Source organism: Sinocyclocheilus anshuiensis, unplaced genomic scaffold (genome assembly GCF_001515605.1).
Source record: "Sinocyclocheilus anshuiensis isolate Anshui unplaced genomic scaffold, SAMN03320099.WGS_v1.1 scaffold883, whole genome shotgun sequence".
NCBI lineage: Eukaryota > Metazoa > Chordata > Actinopteri > Cypriniformes > Cyprinidae > Sinocyclocheilus > Sinocyclocheilus anshuiensis.
Genome location: NW_015547678.1, coordinates 1,355,409 through 1,374,277, shown reverse-complemented (window position 1 = coordinate 1,374,277; position 18,869 = coordinate 1,355,409). Strand labels below are relative to the sequence as shown.

The 18,869-nt window shown below is 37.9% G+C and overlaps 2 protein-coding genes across 3 annotated transcripts in view; both read left to right on the top strand.

Moving 5' to 3' along the window:
* Positions 1-14,123, top strand: part of LOC107703045 (E3 ubiquitin-protein ligase UBR4-like) — a 58,278-nt gene extending 44,155 nt beyond the window's left edge. Inside the window, exons 77-105 of the mRNA XM_016505538.1 lie at positions 117-460; positions 558-648; positions 764-848; positions 2,112-2,239; positions 2,318-2,447; positions 2,533-2,690; positions 2,776-2,885; positions 3,000-3,141; positions 3,228-3,309; positions 3,402-3,575; positions 3,660-3,781; positions 3,872-4,069; positions 7,561-7,641; positions 7,720-7,807; positions 7,913-8,040; positions 8,131-8,238; positions 8,322-8,441; positions 8,534-8,724; positions 8,822-8,995; positions 9,786-9,885; positions 9,991-10,209; positions 10,289-10,402; positions 10,498-10,640; positions 10,970-11,095; positions 11,180-11,374; positions 11,450-11,674; positions 12,426-12,516; positions 12,611-12,773; positions 12,883-14,123. Of these exons, the coding sequence (XP_016361024.1) occupies positions 117-460; positions 558-648; positions 764-848; positions 2,112-2,239; positions 2,318-2,447; positions 2,533-2,690; positions 2,776-2,885; positions 3,000-3,141; positions 3,228-3,309; positions 3,402-3,575; positions 3,660-3,781; positions 3,872-4,069; positions 7,561-7,641; positions 7,720-7,807; positions 7,913-8,040; positions 8,131-8,238; positions 8,322-8,441; positions 8,534-8,724; positions 8,822-8,995; positions 9,786-9,885; positions 9,991-10,209; positions 10,289-10,402; positions 10,498-10,640; positions 10,970-11,095; positions 11,180-11,374; positions 11,450-11,674; positions 12,426-12,516; positions 12,611-12,773; positions 12,883-12,947 (4,095 nt within the window). The 3' untranslated portion in view covers positions 12,948-14,123. The remainder of the gene's footprint in view (positions 1-116; positions 461-557; positions 649-763; positions 849-2,111; positions 2,240-2,317; positions 2,448-2,532; positions 2,691-2,775; positions 2,886-2,999; positions 3,142-3,227; positions 3,310-3,401; positions 3,576-3,659; positions 3,782-3,871; positions 4,070-7,560; positions 7,642-7,719; positions 7,808-7,912; positions 8,041-8,130; positions 8,239-8,321; positions 8,442-8,533; positions 8,725-8,821; positions 8,996-9,785; positions 9,886-9,990; positions 10,210-10,288; positions 10,403-10,497; positions 10,641-10,969; positions 11,096-11,179; positions 11,375-11,449; positions 11,675-12,425; positions 12,517-12,610; positions 12,774-12,882) is intronic.
* A 988-nt stretch (positions 14,124-15,111) lies between these two features.
* Positions 15,112-18,869, top strand: part of LOC107703080 (intermediate filament family orphan 2-like) — a 25,860-nt gene continuing 22,102 nt past the window's right edge. For both annotated transcript variants that reach the window (XM_016505597.1, XM_016505596.1), the window contains exon 1: positions 15,112-16,016. In XM_016505597.1, the coding sequence (XP_016361083.1) occupies positions 15,469-16,016 (548 nt within the window). In that variant the 5' untranslated portion in view covers positions 15,112-15,468. The remainder of the gene's footprint in view (positions 16,017-18,869) is intronic.

Genomic DNA, 18,869 nt, shown 5'->3' with positions numbered 1-18,869 from the left:
CACATTTCATTACACCAAAGTCACAAAATAATGTTCTTTTTAGCAACATCATATGACCCCTTTAAATTATTTTATTATAAAACAGTCATTGTAAACTGCTTTCATTCCTCATTCAGAAAGTGCTTGCATCGCGTAAGGAGCTGCTGGAGTATGACCTGCAACAGCGGGAAGCTGCTACCAAATCATCCCGCACCTCCACACAACCCACCTTCACAGCCAGCCAATATCGCGCCCTGTCTGTGCTGGGATGCGGGTACACATCCTCCACCAAGTGCTACGGCTGTGCGTCTGCAGTCACGGGCCACTGCATCACTCTACTGCGTGCACTGGCAACCAACACTGCCATCAGGCAGATCCTGGTACTGCAGGGTCTCATCCGAGAACTGTTTGAGTACAACCTGCGCCGTGGCACTGGAGCCATGAGGGAGGAGGTCCGCCAGCTCGTCTGTTTGCTTACCAGGTATATACACACACAAATATCCAAATCTCTGAAGAGACTAGCTAATACTGTTTGTTTTACAAGATGTCAACTACTTTTGCATCAATGTATTTTGCAGAGATCACCCAGAAGCCACACAGCAGATGAATGACCTCATTATTGCCAAGGTGTCAGCTGCCCTTAAAGGTCACAGGGCCAACCCTGATCTGGTAACGGTCTTTATTACATAGTAAAGATCACATGTAGCTACTGTTTTTGATGCCTGTGGTAGATCTGTAGTACTTATTTGACTGTTTCTTACAATTGTCGTCTCCTCTCATTTAGGTCAGTAGTTTGCAGTATGAAATGCTGCTGCTTACAGACTCCATTGCTAAGGAGGGAGGATGCTGGGAGCTCAGACTTCGCTGTGGTGAGTCCTGTGGTGGATTTCCAGAGCTAAAAGTCTGAACCTTTATTTTTCCTTAAGCTGTCGATGCCAACCCTGAAACAACATAAACTACCAAATTTTGCTACAAGTTTGATTGCAACATAATTATTGCTGTTAATAGTGTTCATCGTCTGTTTGATTACGTCATTAACTGAATTTTACCGTACATTTCTGCCATATGTACATAAATTTGACATAGTCACCACTGACAAGCTACTAATAAATATATTGTAGAAACTTAATTTTCTGTAAAGCTGCTTTGCAACGATTCGTATCGTGAAAAGCTATATACAAATAAACTTGAAATGAATTGAATTGCTGTAGCTGTTCCACAGAAATATAATCTCTGTGTCAGATCATATCAGTTATTGGCCAATATTGGAGATGCTGTGATCAATATCACGATATCACATATCACAAATATCTGAATCATTTTAATAATAGGCTACTTAAATCAAAACGATCAAACAACAAAACGGCTATAACAAAGATTAATCTAAATTTAATTCATACAGTGAACACTATGCAGTGTTATTTTACACTTAATTATTACATTTCTGTACCTGAATACTACAGTTTATATTATCTATGCTTGTAAATTGTGTATTTCTTTTTCTTTTTTTTTTACTGACTGTTCACTTGCCTTTAATCATGTTTGAACTTTCTCAGACTATAGCTTTTGCTGTGGCATATGAAGAAGTACTTAAAGTGTATGGAAAGCAAAGTTACAATGATATAAAATTAGTGTCATTAATTTTTTTTGTTTGTATGTTCACACTGATGTTAAAATTACATTTTCTGATTTGTGACATTACTTTTTATGTAATGCTAAAACACTGCTGGTCACTTTCAGAAGTTGTAGTGATTCCTTCTTTTCCAAGAAAGAATGTGAAACAAATTGGTTATATAATTTTCATTTTTAAATATTTTAAAATATAACTGAAATTGCTTTTATACACTTTAAGCAATATCGTATCGCATATCGAATATCACATTTTTTACAAGGTATCGCATTTTTCTTCAATATCGCACAGCCCTGTTACCTACTCATGCTTCTCTTTTTTTAATTCATGTTTTCTTTTACTAAATTATATCCTTATAGTTATTATAAAAGTCATAATCATTACATATTATGTAATTATGATGATTAATTAATATATTCTGTTATGAATAATTAACATTTTATCTGTAATAGCTAGAATTTTAATATTAGTGCTTCCTACTCAAGCCTCTGTTTATTTTCAGCACTGAGTCTGTTCTTGATGGCGGTGAATATAAAGACCCCTGTGGTCGTGGAGAACATTACACTGATGTGCCTGAGGATCCTGCAGAAACTCATCAAACCTCCTTCCCCAACCAGCAAGAAAAACAAGGTTCGACAGACTTGCAGTACTGATGAGGTTTTAATCGATAAGTATTGATGCACTTACCTGACTTGTACTCTCTAACAGGATGCTGCCGTCGAATCCCTGACTACAGTCAAGCCATACAACAACGAGATCCACGCACAGGCCCAGCTCTGGCTCAAAAAAGACCCCAAGGCCTCTTATGAAGCCTGGAAAAAGTGCCTTCCTGCTAGATGTAAATATCCAAACTCTGCATCAGCAGTGTTCTCCGTTATTTCCATCAAACGGTTTACTTAATTTTGCTCTCTTGTCTATCGCAGGTCAGGAAACAGTCTCTAAACCTTTGAATAAGGCTGAGATCAGGAGGCAGTACCTGATGGAGAAGTACGTGTGGAAGTGGAAGCAGTTCATGAGGTCCAGGTCAGAAGGCCTGTTCCCTCGCCTGCTCAAACTGGGTCATAACAACTGGCTGAGACAGGTATGTGCTCTCTCTCAAAGCACTCTAGAGTGTCTAATTCTTTTCTGCTTTAATGTGCTCTAATGTAATCTGACTCTTCTCATAGGTGCTCTTCACCCCAGCCACCCAGGCAGCAAGACAGGCGGCTTGCACCATCGTCGAAGCTCTAACAACAATCCCCAGCCGCAAACAGCAAGTTCTGGACCTTCTAACAAGGTACATTTGACATGAATGAATAAAACAATCCTTTTTGAACCAGATTTTTCCATATTAGGCTCAATCGAGCAAGATGTAGGAGTCATTTCCAAGTTTTTGTTGTTTGTTCTTCAGTTATCTGGATGAGCTGAGCATTGCAGGAGAGCGTGCTGCAGCGTACCTGGATTTGTACCAGAAGCTCATCAAACCTGCTCACTGGAAGGTTTACCTGGCTGCCCGTGGTGTCCTACCATACATCGGCAACCTCATCACCAAGGTATCGTCAAAAACTGTAGATACTATAGTGTTATATAGTGAGGATGTGTCATTTCCATTAACCTAAACTTATGTGGTGTTCTTCAGGAAATTGCTCATCTACTAGCCCTTGAAGAAGCCACACTGAGCACAGACTTACAGCAGGGATACGCCCTCAAGAGTTTGACAGGTGAATTCAAGCTTTTGTGTCTTGTTCAAGTTAAACTCAGAGAACTTCCTGAGAGCCTGTGGCTTGTTTTAACAGTTTCTCTTCTCTCACAGGCTTGCTGTCCTCATTTGTGGAGGTGGAGTCTATTAAGCGTCACTTTAAGAGTCGGTTGGTTGGCACTGTCCTTAACGGCTACCTGTGCTTAAGGAAGTTGGTGGTCCAGAGAACCAAACTGATCGATGAGACCCAAGACATGCTGCTGGAGATGTTGGAGGACATGACTACAGGTTCCAGCCTTCACCTTCAGATCTTCTCTGAGGTTTTTTGTTATTAGAGACCAAATCAGCTCAATGCTATATCTTCTTTTATAGGGACGGAGTCTGAGACCAAAGCATTCATGGCTGTGTGCATCGAAACTGCAAAGCGGTACAACCTGGATGATTATCGCACCCCTGTCTTCATCTTCGAGAGGTTATGTAGCATCATTTATCCAGTAAGTAGACTTCAGCTCATTAACATTTTCTTCTAACTTTTGGAATAATGATTTTGGTCAAACTAATTTCTCCCATCTGTGTGTATGAAGGAGGAGAATGAGGTGACAGAGTTCTTTGTTACACTGGAGAAGGACCCACAGCAGGAGGACTTCCTGCAAGGCCGTATGCCAGGAAACCCATACAGCAGTAATGAACCAGGCATTGGCCCTCTCATGAGAGACATCAAGAACAAAATCTGCCAGGATTGCGATCTTGTGGCACTACTGGAGGACGACAGCGGCATGGAGGTATGTAATCTTCCTCAGTACTATGTCCTAGGACTTTTTCAAATAAATCACTTGGCATTATTTGTATTTCTAAGTAGGGCTGGGCGATATGGTCAAAAAATTATCATGATAATGTTTTTTCATATCAGTCGCTATCGATAATTATCATGATAAATGTCAAATTTTTATTTCTTTCAACACGATAAATGTCAAATTTTTTTTTTTTTCAAGTTTAAAGGCAGATTTTTGCTTCAGTGTGAAAGTTGTAAAAACCAGACAGTTGATTGTGGTTTTAAACTATTCTTTATGGTCAGAACATGACAAACACTTCACGTTTTTGAATTCTTTACACTTTTCCAGTCTTTTTTCCTTAACAAAATAAATATCTTAATTGAGAAAAATAATTTCTTAGTTCTGCACGTTCTGAGTAATATTGTTTCAAATCAAGAAACGGGTTTGTGTTGCCTGATAATATTAATAATAATATAAAAAATTTTGTCTCTTAGAAATACACATTTAATAGTAGCTTAAGTTAGGATGCAGATGTAGATTTATGTTCATTATCAAAATCCGTAATATCTGTAAGTGTTGTAGCAACCTCATTTTATATGTTGAAATTTAATTATTCAGACTGTTTGAGTTTTTTTTTTTTTTTTATTTAACCACTGGTCTTCCATAGTAGCATATATTTAGATCATGATAATCACAGTTAAAACCTAAAATATAGCACCTCAATACCATGGTAAAAATGTAATATGGTTTTGAGGTATTTGTATGAAAAACAGTAGCTAGGCTAAATTAATTTTGTATAAATGCATAAACGCTAGCTAGCTTAATCACACAAAAAAAATACTGTAATTATATTCCATCACTCCTCCGATACATTTAAAACATGTCTACATTAATAATATATATTCGACACAAATACCCACATTTCTGACACAATACCATGGTGCAGTTAGTGCTACAGTAAATCTATGGTAAATGATGGCAATTTGTAGATTAAAAAGTCTTCTAACTGTATCGTTGCGCACCGTGTTTCTCCTGTTTGTCAGCGCTGTATCATCTGGCTGTAAGCGCTAAATGCAGGCGTTTCACACTGGATCTCACAGCACCATCTGCTCTAGTGAAGCTCGCGCCGCTGTTTGAACTTTGATCTGAGTGGATAAACGGTCCGAGTGACGCGCTTCAAATGAGTTGTGCTCTTTCGTTCCGCCTTTGCCTCATAAACATTATATTGATAATTTATCGACCTCTTGTTATCGTTTATCGAGGAAATTTATACCGCGCGATAATTATCGTTATCGATTTATTGCCCAGCCCTATTTCTAAATTATTTTTAAACCTTAATAAAGCAAGAAAAAACTAATAAAAATAAATGTAAAAAAATATTTTAAAAAATGTATTAACTATTTTAAATATATATTATACATTTTATAAATATTTATATATTACATTTTACAAATATTTGAAAAAATGTTTGACTGCCAAAGTTATGAGTTGTGCCTAAAGGCCTTTTCACACTGAACGCGAAAATTCGGCGCAAATATTCGGTGCGATGATGCTTTTGAATCGAAACAATAGATCCCTATGAGGCTATTCACACCAGGCACAATCATTCGTGGCATGAAAAAGCGAGGATTTTTTTTTTTCGTCCTGTGATGATTTTTTTCCCCCGGTCGCGCCGTGACGAAACAGGCCATCCAATCAGATTTGAGCTTAGATCACATGCCTGGAGCAGCTGCTGTTGCACAAAAGGGTGAGAGTGGTGGTGCGGTTTCAAAAACCAGTGTAAACAAACACTGAAGAAGAGTATTCCGAGAGTGACGAGAGTGGATGCCGAGTTATCATTAGGCGCGTTTCCATTACAGATTTGTGCAAAACTTTGGCGATATTTTATAAATGTCAATAAAAAAGTATTGCGAAATGACGGCGTTTCCATTAACCAATGTTATGCGACTAAAACGTAACCTTTTGCCTTTCGCGATAAGTCATGGCAACGGATTTTAGTGGGATTTTGACGGATTTTGGCTATATTTATTCAAAGGAGGCTTATGCGTGTATCTTTACAGAAGCAGCAAAGAGAGCCGCTTCAGAAACGTGCGTGGTGCAGCTGGAATAAACCATAGCCTGTATAAAAACATATACAAAAGCATTGAGTGGCCGCAATCAGCTTCAGTGACCGTATCAGAGCCACACTGCACCACAGACGTGTGCAGTGTAAATTGTCTAAGCATTAATGGTAGGGAAAGCCCCCTATACTGGAGCGCGGCCACTTGTGAAGTGTTCTTGGCGGTTATAGTACATTGAAGAATGATCATATGACTTTTTACATACGCCATGTGACCTGTAAATGCGAAAAAGCCGTTTCCATTGCAGTTTTGCGAATTATTCCTTTTTCGCATTGCCAGAAAAACCACCTCATGCTAGTGTAAAAACTTTTTTGCGATATATGGGAGTTTTTGCGAAATTGACGTGTTTCCATTAAGCGTATTTTCAATTCGCAATTTCAATTTGTGCAATTTGAAGGGTAATGGAAACGCGCCTATTGGTATCTGAGAACAGATTTATTCTCACATGTTCTTAATATAATTTCTATTAATTCTCCACTAAATTATGTGATGTGGAGAGCACTGTTCGTTTTCTTCCACGTGTGCGAGTGTTATGAGTGTCAGAGCGCATTCACTCTCTACCCAGCTAACACGATGTAACAGTTACATATTTTTGTTAGCTGGGTAGATCTTCCGTATTAAAAAAATCGAGTGAAACATTTTTCTACACATGAAATATGAAAGCAAATAGACATATGATTATGACTATATATTTTCTGTATGTGTTTTGTATGCTCATGGTATTTTTATAACAATAAAGGATGTTTATGACAATAAGCAGTGTGGCGTTATTAAACATACAAAGAGTGCATGTCTGCCTATTATAGAATCAAAATCAACTATAGATCACAGTCGGAAGTTACAAGCACTCGATGATGGTTTAAAGTGGATTTTAAGCAAGTACATTAATAACTACAAAAATGTTCAAATGTGGCTTGATGCTAATTGTACTTCTGTTTATATTTTAAGATGTTTTCTTGTAAGCATTATAGATAGTTTTTGTTTCTGGTGTGGAACCAAACTTTATTTATATTAAGTTAATGCTATATATTGAGCAGCGGACGATGTTAAAAGCATATATGAGATTCATATCTGAGGAAAAATGTATTGTTGGTCGGCGCCATCTAGCGTGCAGGTGTGAATTAGCAGAAGGTGATCAATCGTTTCGCGCTCAGTGTGAAAGCACCGTTCATCGGCGATTCGCCTCGCTTTTTTGTTTTCAGTGTGAAACAACCTTAACTATGTCAAGTGGCGCAACCAGAAACATGCATGAATGAAAACAAGGTTTTTACATAATTTAAAAATAAAAAAAAAAATACGATTTTTTTTTTGTTTGTTTTGGGCACTCTTATCTGATCCTCTATTGAAATATGTTTTTAAAGATGACTTTTTTCTTTGCAGCTCCTTGTGAATAACAAGATCATCAGTTTGGATCTGTCTGTTGCTGAGGTCTATAAGAAGGTTTGGTGCCCCACCAATGAGGTAAGCTAAAGAAGATAAAAAGGTACTTTATTTTTACATATCCACCATGGTTTAAACGCTCTGTTTCTTGCAATAAAGGGTGAGCCAATGAGGATCATCTACAGAATGAGGGGGCTTCTGGGAGATGCAACAGAGGAGTTCATTGAGTCTTTGGACTCAACTACAGGTTGGTTTTATGTTGCAGGACCCTTTCTTTAACATAAGTTTCGTTTTTTTCCCCATAGTTTATCTCATGTTTCTCACTTGTAATTGGTGTTTTCTCTCTGTTCAGATGAAGAGGAGGATGATGAGGAGGTATATAAGATGGCTGGAGTGATGGCGCAGTGTGGAGGTCTGGAGTGCATGTTGAACAGGCTCTCTGGAATCAAAGATTTCAAACAGGGCAGGCACCTTCTCACAGTGAGTATGAAGTTCAGCTCTATAATTCATCACTCTACAGATTTCCTCAGAAACTGAAGAAAATTCTAATGATTGCGTTTTGCTTTATAGGTTCTCCTCAAGTTATTTAGTTATTGTGTGAAAGTGAAAATCAACAGACAGCAGCTGGTGAAACCGGAGATGAACACACTGAATGTTATGTTGGGCACATTGAATCTGGTAAGTAACATACCAGAGGAATCATCTGATGAGATCAAATGTAATATTTAAGAGAATATTTGTAATTGGATGTTGTATTCCAGGCCTTGGTGGCAGAGCAGGAGAGCAAGGACAGTGGAGGAGCATCCATAGCAGAGCAGGTTCTTAGTATTATGGAGATCATCCTGGATGAGGCCAATGCGGAAACTGTGTCTGAAGACAAGGTCAGCAAGACATTTTGATTTATGCAATGAATATTATAACAAAATAGAAGGGAGACAGCTGTATTCATATCTCTGTTGTGTTTCTCCTCCAGGGTAACCTGCTGCTGACGGGTGATAAGGACCAGCTGGTGATGCTGCTGGACCAGATCAACACATTGTTTGTGCGTTCCAATCCCAGTGTCCTACAGGGGCTGCTCCGCATCATCCCTTACCTGTCCTTCGGTGAACTAGAGAAGATGCACATCCTGGTCGAGCGCTTTAAACCCTGCTGCAACTTCGACAAGTATGGTGTTTGTTCATCTTAGACCTAGAACTCTGACTTTTCTTTGTAACAATAGTAAAATTCTGCTGCATTAAACACCATTTGTTTTCATATACAGGTATGATGAGGAGCACAGTGCAGATGACAAGGTCTTTCTGGACTGTTTCTGTAAAATAGCTGCTGGAATCAAGAATAATAGTAATGGACATCAATTGAAAGACCTCATCTTGCAGAAGGGCATCACCCAGAGTGCTCTGGATTATATGAAGAAACATATCCCCTGTGCTAAGAAGTATGTCATAATATAATAATAGTGTTTATTTCTATATTTTTGTATAAATATATATATAATACTTTAATATAATTTGATTATAATATAGTGTTCATTTTTATTTATAGTAAATACTGGTATATGCTTTAATACAATATAGTATCTTTTATACATATCCCAAAATACATATTGTAGATATTATAAATTATATTTAGATACATATTTATGATTTGTTTATTTATATATATTCAAATACATTATATATAAAAACATGTATCATTTATAATACTGTAATTATTATTTATAGTAAATAAATGTATTAATATTTGTTTTATTTTTATTTGTTATTATTAAAATGTAATTTGTATTTGTATTTATTAATGTGTATATATCTACACATTAATAAAAACTAAATTTAAATAAAAATATAAATTACATTTTTAATCATAAAAAAGAAAACTAACACATATATATTAATACATACAGTAGATTTACTATAAATAATAATTACAGTATAATAAATTATGTATGTGTGTCTGTGTGTGTGTAGTGCAGATAGAGTCCGGATATCCAGAAATACATTTTATAGATACATATTTATTATCTCTATTTTCTTATGTATTAGATTTTGTTTTATGTTTATAAGTTTGATAAGTTATTCATTCATATTTTTTCATTTATACAATATAAAATAAATCATTATTTTTTAACTAATGAAAAATATAAAACAACAAGAAATGCAATGCATCTACCTTATCCAAAAACATTACTATTATAAAGTGATTACCTAAACTGTAAATAATATTTGCAGCCTGGATGCAGATGTTTGGAAGAAGTTCCTTGCTCGACCAGCCCTTCCGTTTATCCTGAGACTGCTGCGTGGTCTGGCCACCCAGCACCCCCCTACACAGGTAACACTTTTATCACTAGTTTGAGAAGTTTTGATCTTTTTATTTCATGCAGTATCCCTGTACACAGACAACTAACATAAATCATCTTTTCTCCTCTTCTTATAGATGCTAATCGGTACAGATTCAATAACCAATTTACACAAGCTGGAGCAGGTGTCCAGTGACGAGGGTATCGGCACTTTAGCAGAGAATCTTCTGGAGGCACTAAGGGAACTCGCAGAGGTTAACCTGAAGATCGACGCTGCCCGAAGGGAGACTCGAGCGGAGAAGAAACGCATGGCCATGGCGATGAGGCAGAAAGCTCTCGGCACACTGGGAATGACAGTGAGTTGCAAATATATATAGAAGCTTGATGTATAATCGACTATGAATTCAAATTTTTCTGTTTTTCACTTTGTTTTAGACCAATGAGAAGGGCCAGGTGGTGACCAAGACGTCCCTGCTTAAACAGATGGAGGAGCTCATAGAAGAACCTGGGTTGACTTGCTGTATTTGTAGAGAGGGCTACAAGTTCCAGGTCCATTTATCTACCAATGATGTTTTATTTAGCTGTAGATGTAAATGCTCAACCTCTTCATTGTCTTATCCTTGATCATACTTTGTACCCCACAGCCAACCAAAGTTCTGGGCATCTACACATTTACAAAGCGTGTGCCCCTAGAGGAGTTCGAGAACAAACCCCGCAAGCAACAGGGCTACAGCACTGTCTCACACTTTAACATAGTCCACTATGACTGTCATCTTGCTGCTGTCAGGTGCGTGAAACTGCAATAGATTTGATTAAATTAATATTTCACCCAAAATCAATCATTTACTCACCCTCAAGTTGTTCCAAACCTGTATGAGTTTCTTTCGTCTGTTGAACACAAAAAAGATATTTTGAATAATGTTGGTAACCAAACAGCTGACGGTAGCCATTGACTTCCATAGTATGGAAAAAAATACTGTGGAAGTCAATGGCTACCGTCAACTGAGGGTGATTAAATGATGACAGAATTTTTTATTTTTGGGTGAACTATCGCTTCAAGGAAGGTTTTATCATCTCACATGTTTCATAATGTTCTCTCTTGTCGGTCTGGATCAGGCTTGCCAGAGGGCGTGAGGAATGGGACAGTGCCGCACTACAAAATGCCAACACAAAGTGCAATGGTCTCCTACCAGTATGGGGGCCTCATGTACCCGAATCTGCCTTCGCCACCTGCCTGGCAAGGTACGTCATGCCTGCAGCTTATTTAAAGCTAAGCTGTACTCCTGAATATTTACAGGATTTTAAGCTTGTTTTGTACCGTTACAGGCACAACACATATCTGCAAGAGTGCACAGGGCAAAGGGAACCCACGTACCAGCTCAACATTCACGATACCAAGCTGCTGTTCCTGCGCTTTGCTATGGAGCAGTCCTTCAGCGTGGACACAGGGGGAGGAGGCCGCGAGAGCAACATCCACCTCATCCTTTACATCATTCACACCATTCTCTACGTCCTCAACACGTACGTTTATCAAAGATGAGAATTGAGTTCTAGTGCGTTTTGAGATTCGAAACATTTTTCTGAATTTCTCTTCAGAACAAGGGCCACGTCACGGGAGGAGAAGAATCTTCAGAGCTTCTTAGAGCAGCCTTGTGAAAAGTGGGTGGAGACTTCGTACGAGGTGGACGGGCCGCACTACTTCACCATATTGGCCATGCACATCCTGCCACCTGAGCGCTGGAGGACTACGCGTCTCGACTTTCTTCGTAGGCTGCTGGTCACTTCACATGCCCGCAAGGTTTCACAAGGGGGTGCTAACAAGTAAGGGAACAAAGCATGCCTGTGCATGTGTCAGAGCATGAACTTTAAAGAGCTTGTACAAGCGCGTGCTGTACTTTACGTGCTGAGGGTGTCTATTTTTTTGGTTTTGGCAAGTGTTTTGTGCTTACTCAAACTGCCGATGTTTGCTTTAAGACTGTATTATGCCTTAGAAGATTGATGCAAGATTATATCAGACATGGCTTGTGCTGGGTGTGTCAGATTGTTTCAGGCCTCAGTATTACTGTTTGTAAAATTTTTCGCTTTCAGAGTGACTACTGTTTCAGAATTTTTTTTTAAATTTTAATTATATATTATATAATGTAATATATAATTATATTATTTTATGCAATATTATTAATATAATTACATATATGCATGCATTTTGTGTGTGTGTGTGTATATATATATATATATATATATATACACACACACACACACAAAATGCATGCATATATGTAATTATATTAATAATATTATTAATAAAATAATTACACATTGAGTGATTTAATTGCAGTTTTTGATTTAATTGCCATATTGATAATGCATTTCTTTTTAATTATTTTTTAATAATGATAATTGTTTAATTGCAGATTTTTTTTGTTTTTTGTTGTATTAAATTTCTACATTAAAACTATATATATCAAGCTATATATGTATGGTTATACATATATTTATGTGTCAGTTTTATTTGTTTTGAATAATATCTGTCTGATAAGTGATTTAATTGCATATTTGATTTTAATCGTTTCAGGCTCACAGACAAAGCCGTGAAGGAGTATGCTGTTTACCGCTCACCGCTTCTCTTCTGGGGTCTGGTGGATCTTGTCTATGATATGTTCAGGGTACGAGAATGTGTTATTTTTTTGCACTTGTGTAATTTCTAATAAGTTCATATTTCCATGAAATCTTCATTTTATCTGCCCATTCCCACAACAGAAAGTGCCCACCAGCAACACAGAGGGAGGCTGGTCCTTCTCGCTCGCAGAGTACATAAGGCACAATGACATGCCCATCTATGAGGCTTCAGAAAGGATTTTGAGGGCTTTCCAGGATGAGCTCATGCCTGCTGAATCCTTCTCCGAGTTCCTGGATGTCGTAGGTCAGACATTTTTAATACACTTTCCTGCCATGTACTGAACCCAAAGCTCAGTGAAAAAAAATGTTGAGCTATCGAATATTAATCTCTTAATATTCGACTCTTTTCCCAGGTCTTTTGTCAGACATCCCAGATCCTGACACCTTCCTGCAGGACCTGTTGAACTCTGTGCCCTGATGGCACACTTTATGCACCTCACTTATGGACTCGTGAGCTCTCTGTCCAGTGCAGGTGTTCCTTAAACACGGAGTCTGTCTGTTACCCGGACACCGCTATTTGCAACTCCATAAGGACACCTTTCAATCGGGGCCCAGGCTCCCAAAACTTCTATCAGCTCGCATACACACTCATTCACCTCCACTTCTGCTCCTGATCTCCGCGTGGGTTCATTCAGTTATAACTCTCTCCTAAACAAGAAAGTGACGTGTAGCCTGACGAGTTAATACGCATTTACTCTACAATGGTTTTATAACACCTAATACACACAAACACACCATGCTGTTTTGATCCGACATGTTGCAGGTAATTTGATTTGGAATTATTTCATAATCAACCCTTTTATTTTTATTTTATTTTTCCCTTTTGTTTTTTTTGTTTATGGTGTTGTTTTTTTTTTTTTACTCTAAATTGGCTAAGAGTTACAGATTCACTAACTAATCTCTCATCGTCTTGGTCTATGTTTCTGGATTTTTTTTTTTTGATTTTTTTTTTGCAGTGGTGTTCAATGAATTGTTTGCAGTTCGTGAGAAAGGCAAGGCCTGACAGTGGTTCTGTGATGTGATGCAAATGTGTGACGATTGTTTTCCATGTGTAAATGGTTAAAGATTGAGATGAAAGTTTGTTTAATGTTATTCCCAAAAAATGAAAATACTTTCTGATTTGTAAAGGGTTTTACCTGCATCAACAATGAAACAAAGATAAAGAATAAAAAGGGCCAGCATATTTATTTTGGGAGCCTTTTTCCACTTTGTTTTTCTGGTTGGGTTTGTGTTTTGATCAAAATCACGATAACTAAATTTCTTTTTTGTTATGTCTTCCATGTGTCCGTAATTCACACCGTAATATTCTGCAGATTAAAGATTTTCCCCAGAGCAAGTTGTGCCTCTGGTAAGCAAGGTGCCACTGAGAAGAGTCTCAGTGATTTTAAGTTTATTCTTACAATATAAACACACACCTGTGATAGGGTGTTCTTGAGCTGAATGCATGGTGTGAAGTTTGTTTTAAAAAAAGAAAACCAGAAAAACCCAGTTAGTGTTTATTCGCCTATTCCCGCTGCTACAATGTTCAACTGTTGCTGAATGTCTGCTTTTGAATTAGCTCAAATTAATAAAGGTGTAAGAATACCATATCTGACTGAATGTGTCATCTAAGCAGTGTTATTTAGTACTTGCATACTATTATTGCATTTATTACTTTTATTTTTATATTTTCAGTTTATTTCAGTTTGTTTTAGTATATGCCTTCATACTATTTAATATGTAGTTATATATATATATTTCTATTTAGCTTTATTTTTCAGCAAGACAAACACTGCATCAGATATAATAAAACTGCGAAGGGAGGGTTCTTCACTTCTGGAATTTTCTTTAAAGGTTCTCTAAATCCTTCTATCCAGTATGTTTTCTTGTCCCCATCACAGACACTGTAATATACAGTATAAAATATGACAGAAATCCTTTTTTTCTTTCCACATTATCACAATTAATTGAAAGTATGAGTGAATTTTAATCCATTTCGCTACTTTTGCTTGAGTAGACGAGTCATTATATCTGTGTTCTACCTGACAATTTATAAATTGGATGTTCTTCAAGGTTTCCTTTGTATAATCAAGACTTAACTTGTTTTCTATTGTTTTAATTAAGTTAAACTGTTTGTCAAGTCACTATGACGATATCACTTTCCATCCTGTTAAGTATTTTAGTAAAAACCCTTGACAAAAGACTTCCTCTGGGACGTGACCTCATTTTGGTGGGAGAAGAACAGCACAATCGCACCTATTAATGGATCTTCTGAGTATTAATCATAATGATTTACAATTATAAATGTTCTGAAATGAAAAGTGTCAAATCGTGATCGTAGCATACTTATAGCATATTTAAACATATTTCGACGTTTTCTGTACCCTTTTATAGAAACATTTGCTTAAATTACAAGACAAAAAAATATTGATTTTAAGTTGCAAAGTTCAAATAAGAAGCTACTGTACAGATCACAAACAAAGTTCTCTTTTATAACTTCTTGAACACTTATACAAAGCCAAATATTTAATATGTAAATACTTTTAAAGACACAGCGCTAATGCCCGAACCCCTCATGTAATATGTTAATTAGAAGGGCGTGTCTTACAGACAGTAGCCAATGCTACTGTTGCTGGAGGGCGGAGCGGACATGTCTTCTTCTCCTCCCGTTTCCTTCGGATGGTGTTCTCAGACTGGGCTGAAACCTGAGTCTCTACGGCGAGTTGAGACCAATAACCAAACCGTTTCATCACCAGCGGATGGTAGGAGGGCAGCTGAGAGTTCATGAAATGTGTACTGGTCAATGCGCTTTATCCGACCGCTAGAAGCGCGACTATGGCCTATTATTTGTGTGACATTAGATAAAGGGAGTGCACCTTGCGTCTGAGAGCATGGAGGTGACGTATGCAGCTTTACAGCATCTCCAGTTTGATGCCTAGAAACACTGCTCACGAATAAAAATGGATTTACCTCGTCGTTTTCCGGACCCGCTTCTCAACTCGATGTTGTTCAATGAATCCGCGGCACCCGTCGGTATGAATGAAGCGTGTACGGCTGGGAGCGGGTCCGGCGCCATGGCAACCAGCGCGTTGAGAAACGATTTGGGCTCCAACATTCATGTGTTAAAAACTCTCAATCTCCGCTTCCGCTGCTTCCTTTCCAAAGTCCACGAGTTAGAGCGCAGAAACAAGTTATTGGAGATCCAGCTGCAGCACGCCCAAGAGCAGTCCCGGTACCGACTGCTGTTTTCCCGGGAGCAAGCGGTCCAGACGAACCTCGAGCTGCCTTATTCAAACGCACTGTTTCAGTCGAGACTCCCCGGTAGAATCTGGAGTTTCTCACACACCGCCCGATACGGAGGACGGTTTGAGACTCATCAGGGGCCTGGAGTGTCTTGGACTCATCCGGACGGTGTCGGGGTTCAGATTGACACCATCACACCTGAACTCAGGGCCTTATACAATGTTTTGGCAAAAGTCAAGCGCGACAGGGACGAGTACAGGAGAAAGTGAGTGCAGCTCCAGCTTATATTTCAAGTGTTTGTCTGCAAAAAGTGGGGAAGTTAATGTCTTTATCAACAATTTTCTTGTAAATCAAGAAACATTATGGTCACTGCAATTATTGTTACGATAAAGCTCTGGTAACTTGATATTAGTTACCACTGTCATCTATTGTCATCTACTGTCTGAAACAAAACGAAAGCTTGTTACATTATTGGTTGGTTTTACATTAAGAACAATAACTGTAATATTGTTATGGTAAGTATGTACTTTGGCCAAAACTATGCTTACAATTAGATAGATATAGAGCAATAATTGGTTTGATCGACCAACATATTGAATAATGGTTGGCCTATTATTTACCAAAATGTCAAAGTAACCTATTTAATCTATTATTGATCTATAATAATAATAATAATAATAATAATAATATTATTATTATTATAAAACAAGCAAAACAGCCAAAATCTCAATCACAAAAGAGATTTGAATAAATGTTATATTATTATCATTAAACTTATTTTTTGTTATTAAAATTGTTATTTATCTGCATATTCCCAACAGGGAATGTTCTCAGAACTTTGGTGAACGTAAGGTAAAATCCAGTTAAATTAATTAAACATTTGTTCTAAGTTATCTGGTCTTTAATAATGTTCTCAAAACTGTTAGCACAATGTTACTTTTTGTTCATGCATGGAATCTTTTTCTAAACCAGTTTATTTGGACATTCATCTGCCATATTGTAAAAGTTGCTTCCTACTCATTTGAGAACTTTCAAAAGTAGCATTACTATAACATGTAGAAAATGATAAAATGGAACATTCCCTTAATGTTTTCTCTAACGTTCGCATAACCAAGAACAAACATTTTTACTTTTTTTTTTTTTTTGGGACATTTTGAATATTCAGAAAACATTGAAATAACAATTCTATATCCTAATGGGAATGTTACGAACACATTCTTAGAACATATTTTTTGTTGGCTGGGTTATCAAATATTTTAAACAAAATAGCCCTTCTCATTCTAAAAACAAAAACTTTGCCCCCTGTGTGTTCATAGTAAACAAGAGTGTGTGATTCCTTTCTGTTTTGTGCGGCTGTCCCTGGGGCTTGTTTTTTTTCAGTGTCTTAACAGTAAGTCTCTATCAGTAACCCCTGTATGTTCTCTGGTATCCTATTACAGAGTGTCCAGTTTGGATATGAAACCTGAGAAAGCAGGGGTGACATTTTATCTGACAGAAACCAGTAGCTTTTTCTCTCCTCCAAATGGGGATCTGTGCAAACCCATCCCATTCAATAGCAGTTTGTGGGATCTGCCCTAGAACTTCAGTAGAATCTCTTTACAGTTTCTCTTTTTCTCTTTGGGGACTAATAATTATTGTTATTGCTCCACGCAATACACTTCCACCCATTTTGTGCAGGTTTGGTTCATACATAAGGAATTTCCCCTGATTATATTCTCTTTTCTCTGTGTCATTCAGTTCGTTGTCTGATTCAACCATTTATTTTTGTCATCTGCAATAGCAAATTGACCAGTGCATGTTGATTTAGAAGATACATTTCCTGTTCTTGTTGCTAAAAGATGCTTGATTTATGTGTCTGCTGCTGGGAAAGTGATGAACAAAACATTTGTGCCAAATTCCTTGTTTCTGACCCACACCAGACAGTGTGGGGGCTCATTCATTGCTCAATAGAAGTGAGTTACTGTAACTTTAAGGCATTTCCGGTCATCTAGAAACCCCATAACTACAGGAACCCTGAGATGCTATTGTGTTTCTCCGACTGTTCCTCTTGGCTGTGCTGCTATCTTAGTTTGTGTCAGTGGCTCTGTTGTAATAATAATTTAATAGTCTGGCTATAGAAGGCCCAGAGGGGTTTCTCGTCTGCCAGAACAGATGTAGTCTGTCTGTGAGAAGCAGCGGACGAATGAGCCACACAATGATTCATTTCCAGATCTTGAGTGAGCTAGAAACCCCACTTCATAAAGAGTGCCTGCTTCCTTTGATTATTCACTGCTTACAGTAGCCGTGCTGTTAGGAATGTGCTATTTTTGAGATAAATGTTTGAGTAAATAGTCATATGTTTGCCTTTCCTTAAGTGGTAAACTCAAAATTAACTATTTTTTGCATTGCTGTCTTAGTTCTGCTGTCGTCTCATGTTTGTTTTGGCCCTCAGATAGAGTGTCACAGTAGCAGCCGGTCAGTTAGGATGGATGTTGGTGGTCTGTTATATTAAATACGATCCGAGACAGGTGGAGAGTGTGGCATCAGACTCATATGCAAAGACTGTCTCCTAGGAAATCATTTAAACAAATATAAGCGGCTTATAAATAAGGCATAGGTTTGGCAACAGGCTGAATGTTTTGAGTAGCTTGTGTTCTTTAAAGGGGTCATATGATGCGATTTAAATTTTTCCTTTCTCTTTGGAGTGTTACAAGCTCTTGGTGCATAAAGAAGATCTGTAAAGTTGCGAAGACTAAAGTCTCAAATCCAAAGAGATATTTTTTATAAAAGTTAAGAGTCAACCACGCCTACCTAAAACGGCTCGTTCTAACACGCCCCCACATGTCTACGTCACGATGTGGGAAGATTTGCATAACGCCGCCCAAATGTTCACGCAAAGAAAGAAGGCATAACTTTTATTCTCAGTGTAGTATTGTTGTTGCCGCCGCCGCCATGTCGTGAAGGCGCTGTGTGTTTTGTTGTGAAAGCGAAACTACTTTGTTTGGCCTTCCAAAAGAGGACGATATCCACGTCGTCATGCCTGGAGCTGATCCGTGCTGGTCGCTGAGGAAATATATCAACTTCGCGCTGTGGATCGCCGGATCGGCTTTCACCGTGGACGAAGCGGAGTCCAGCCCGG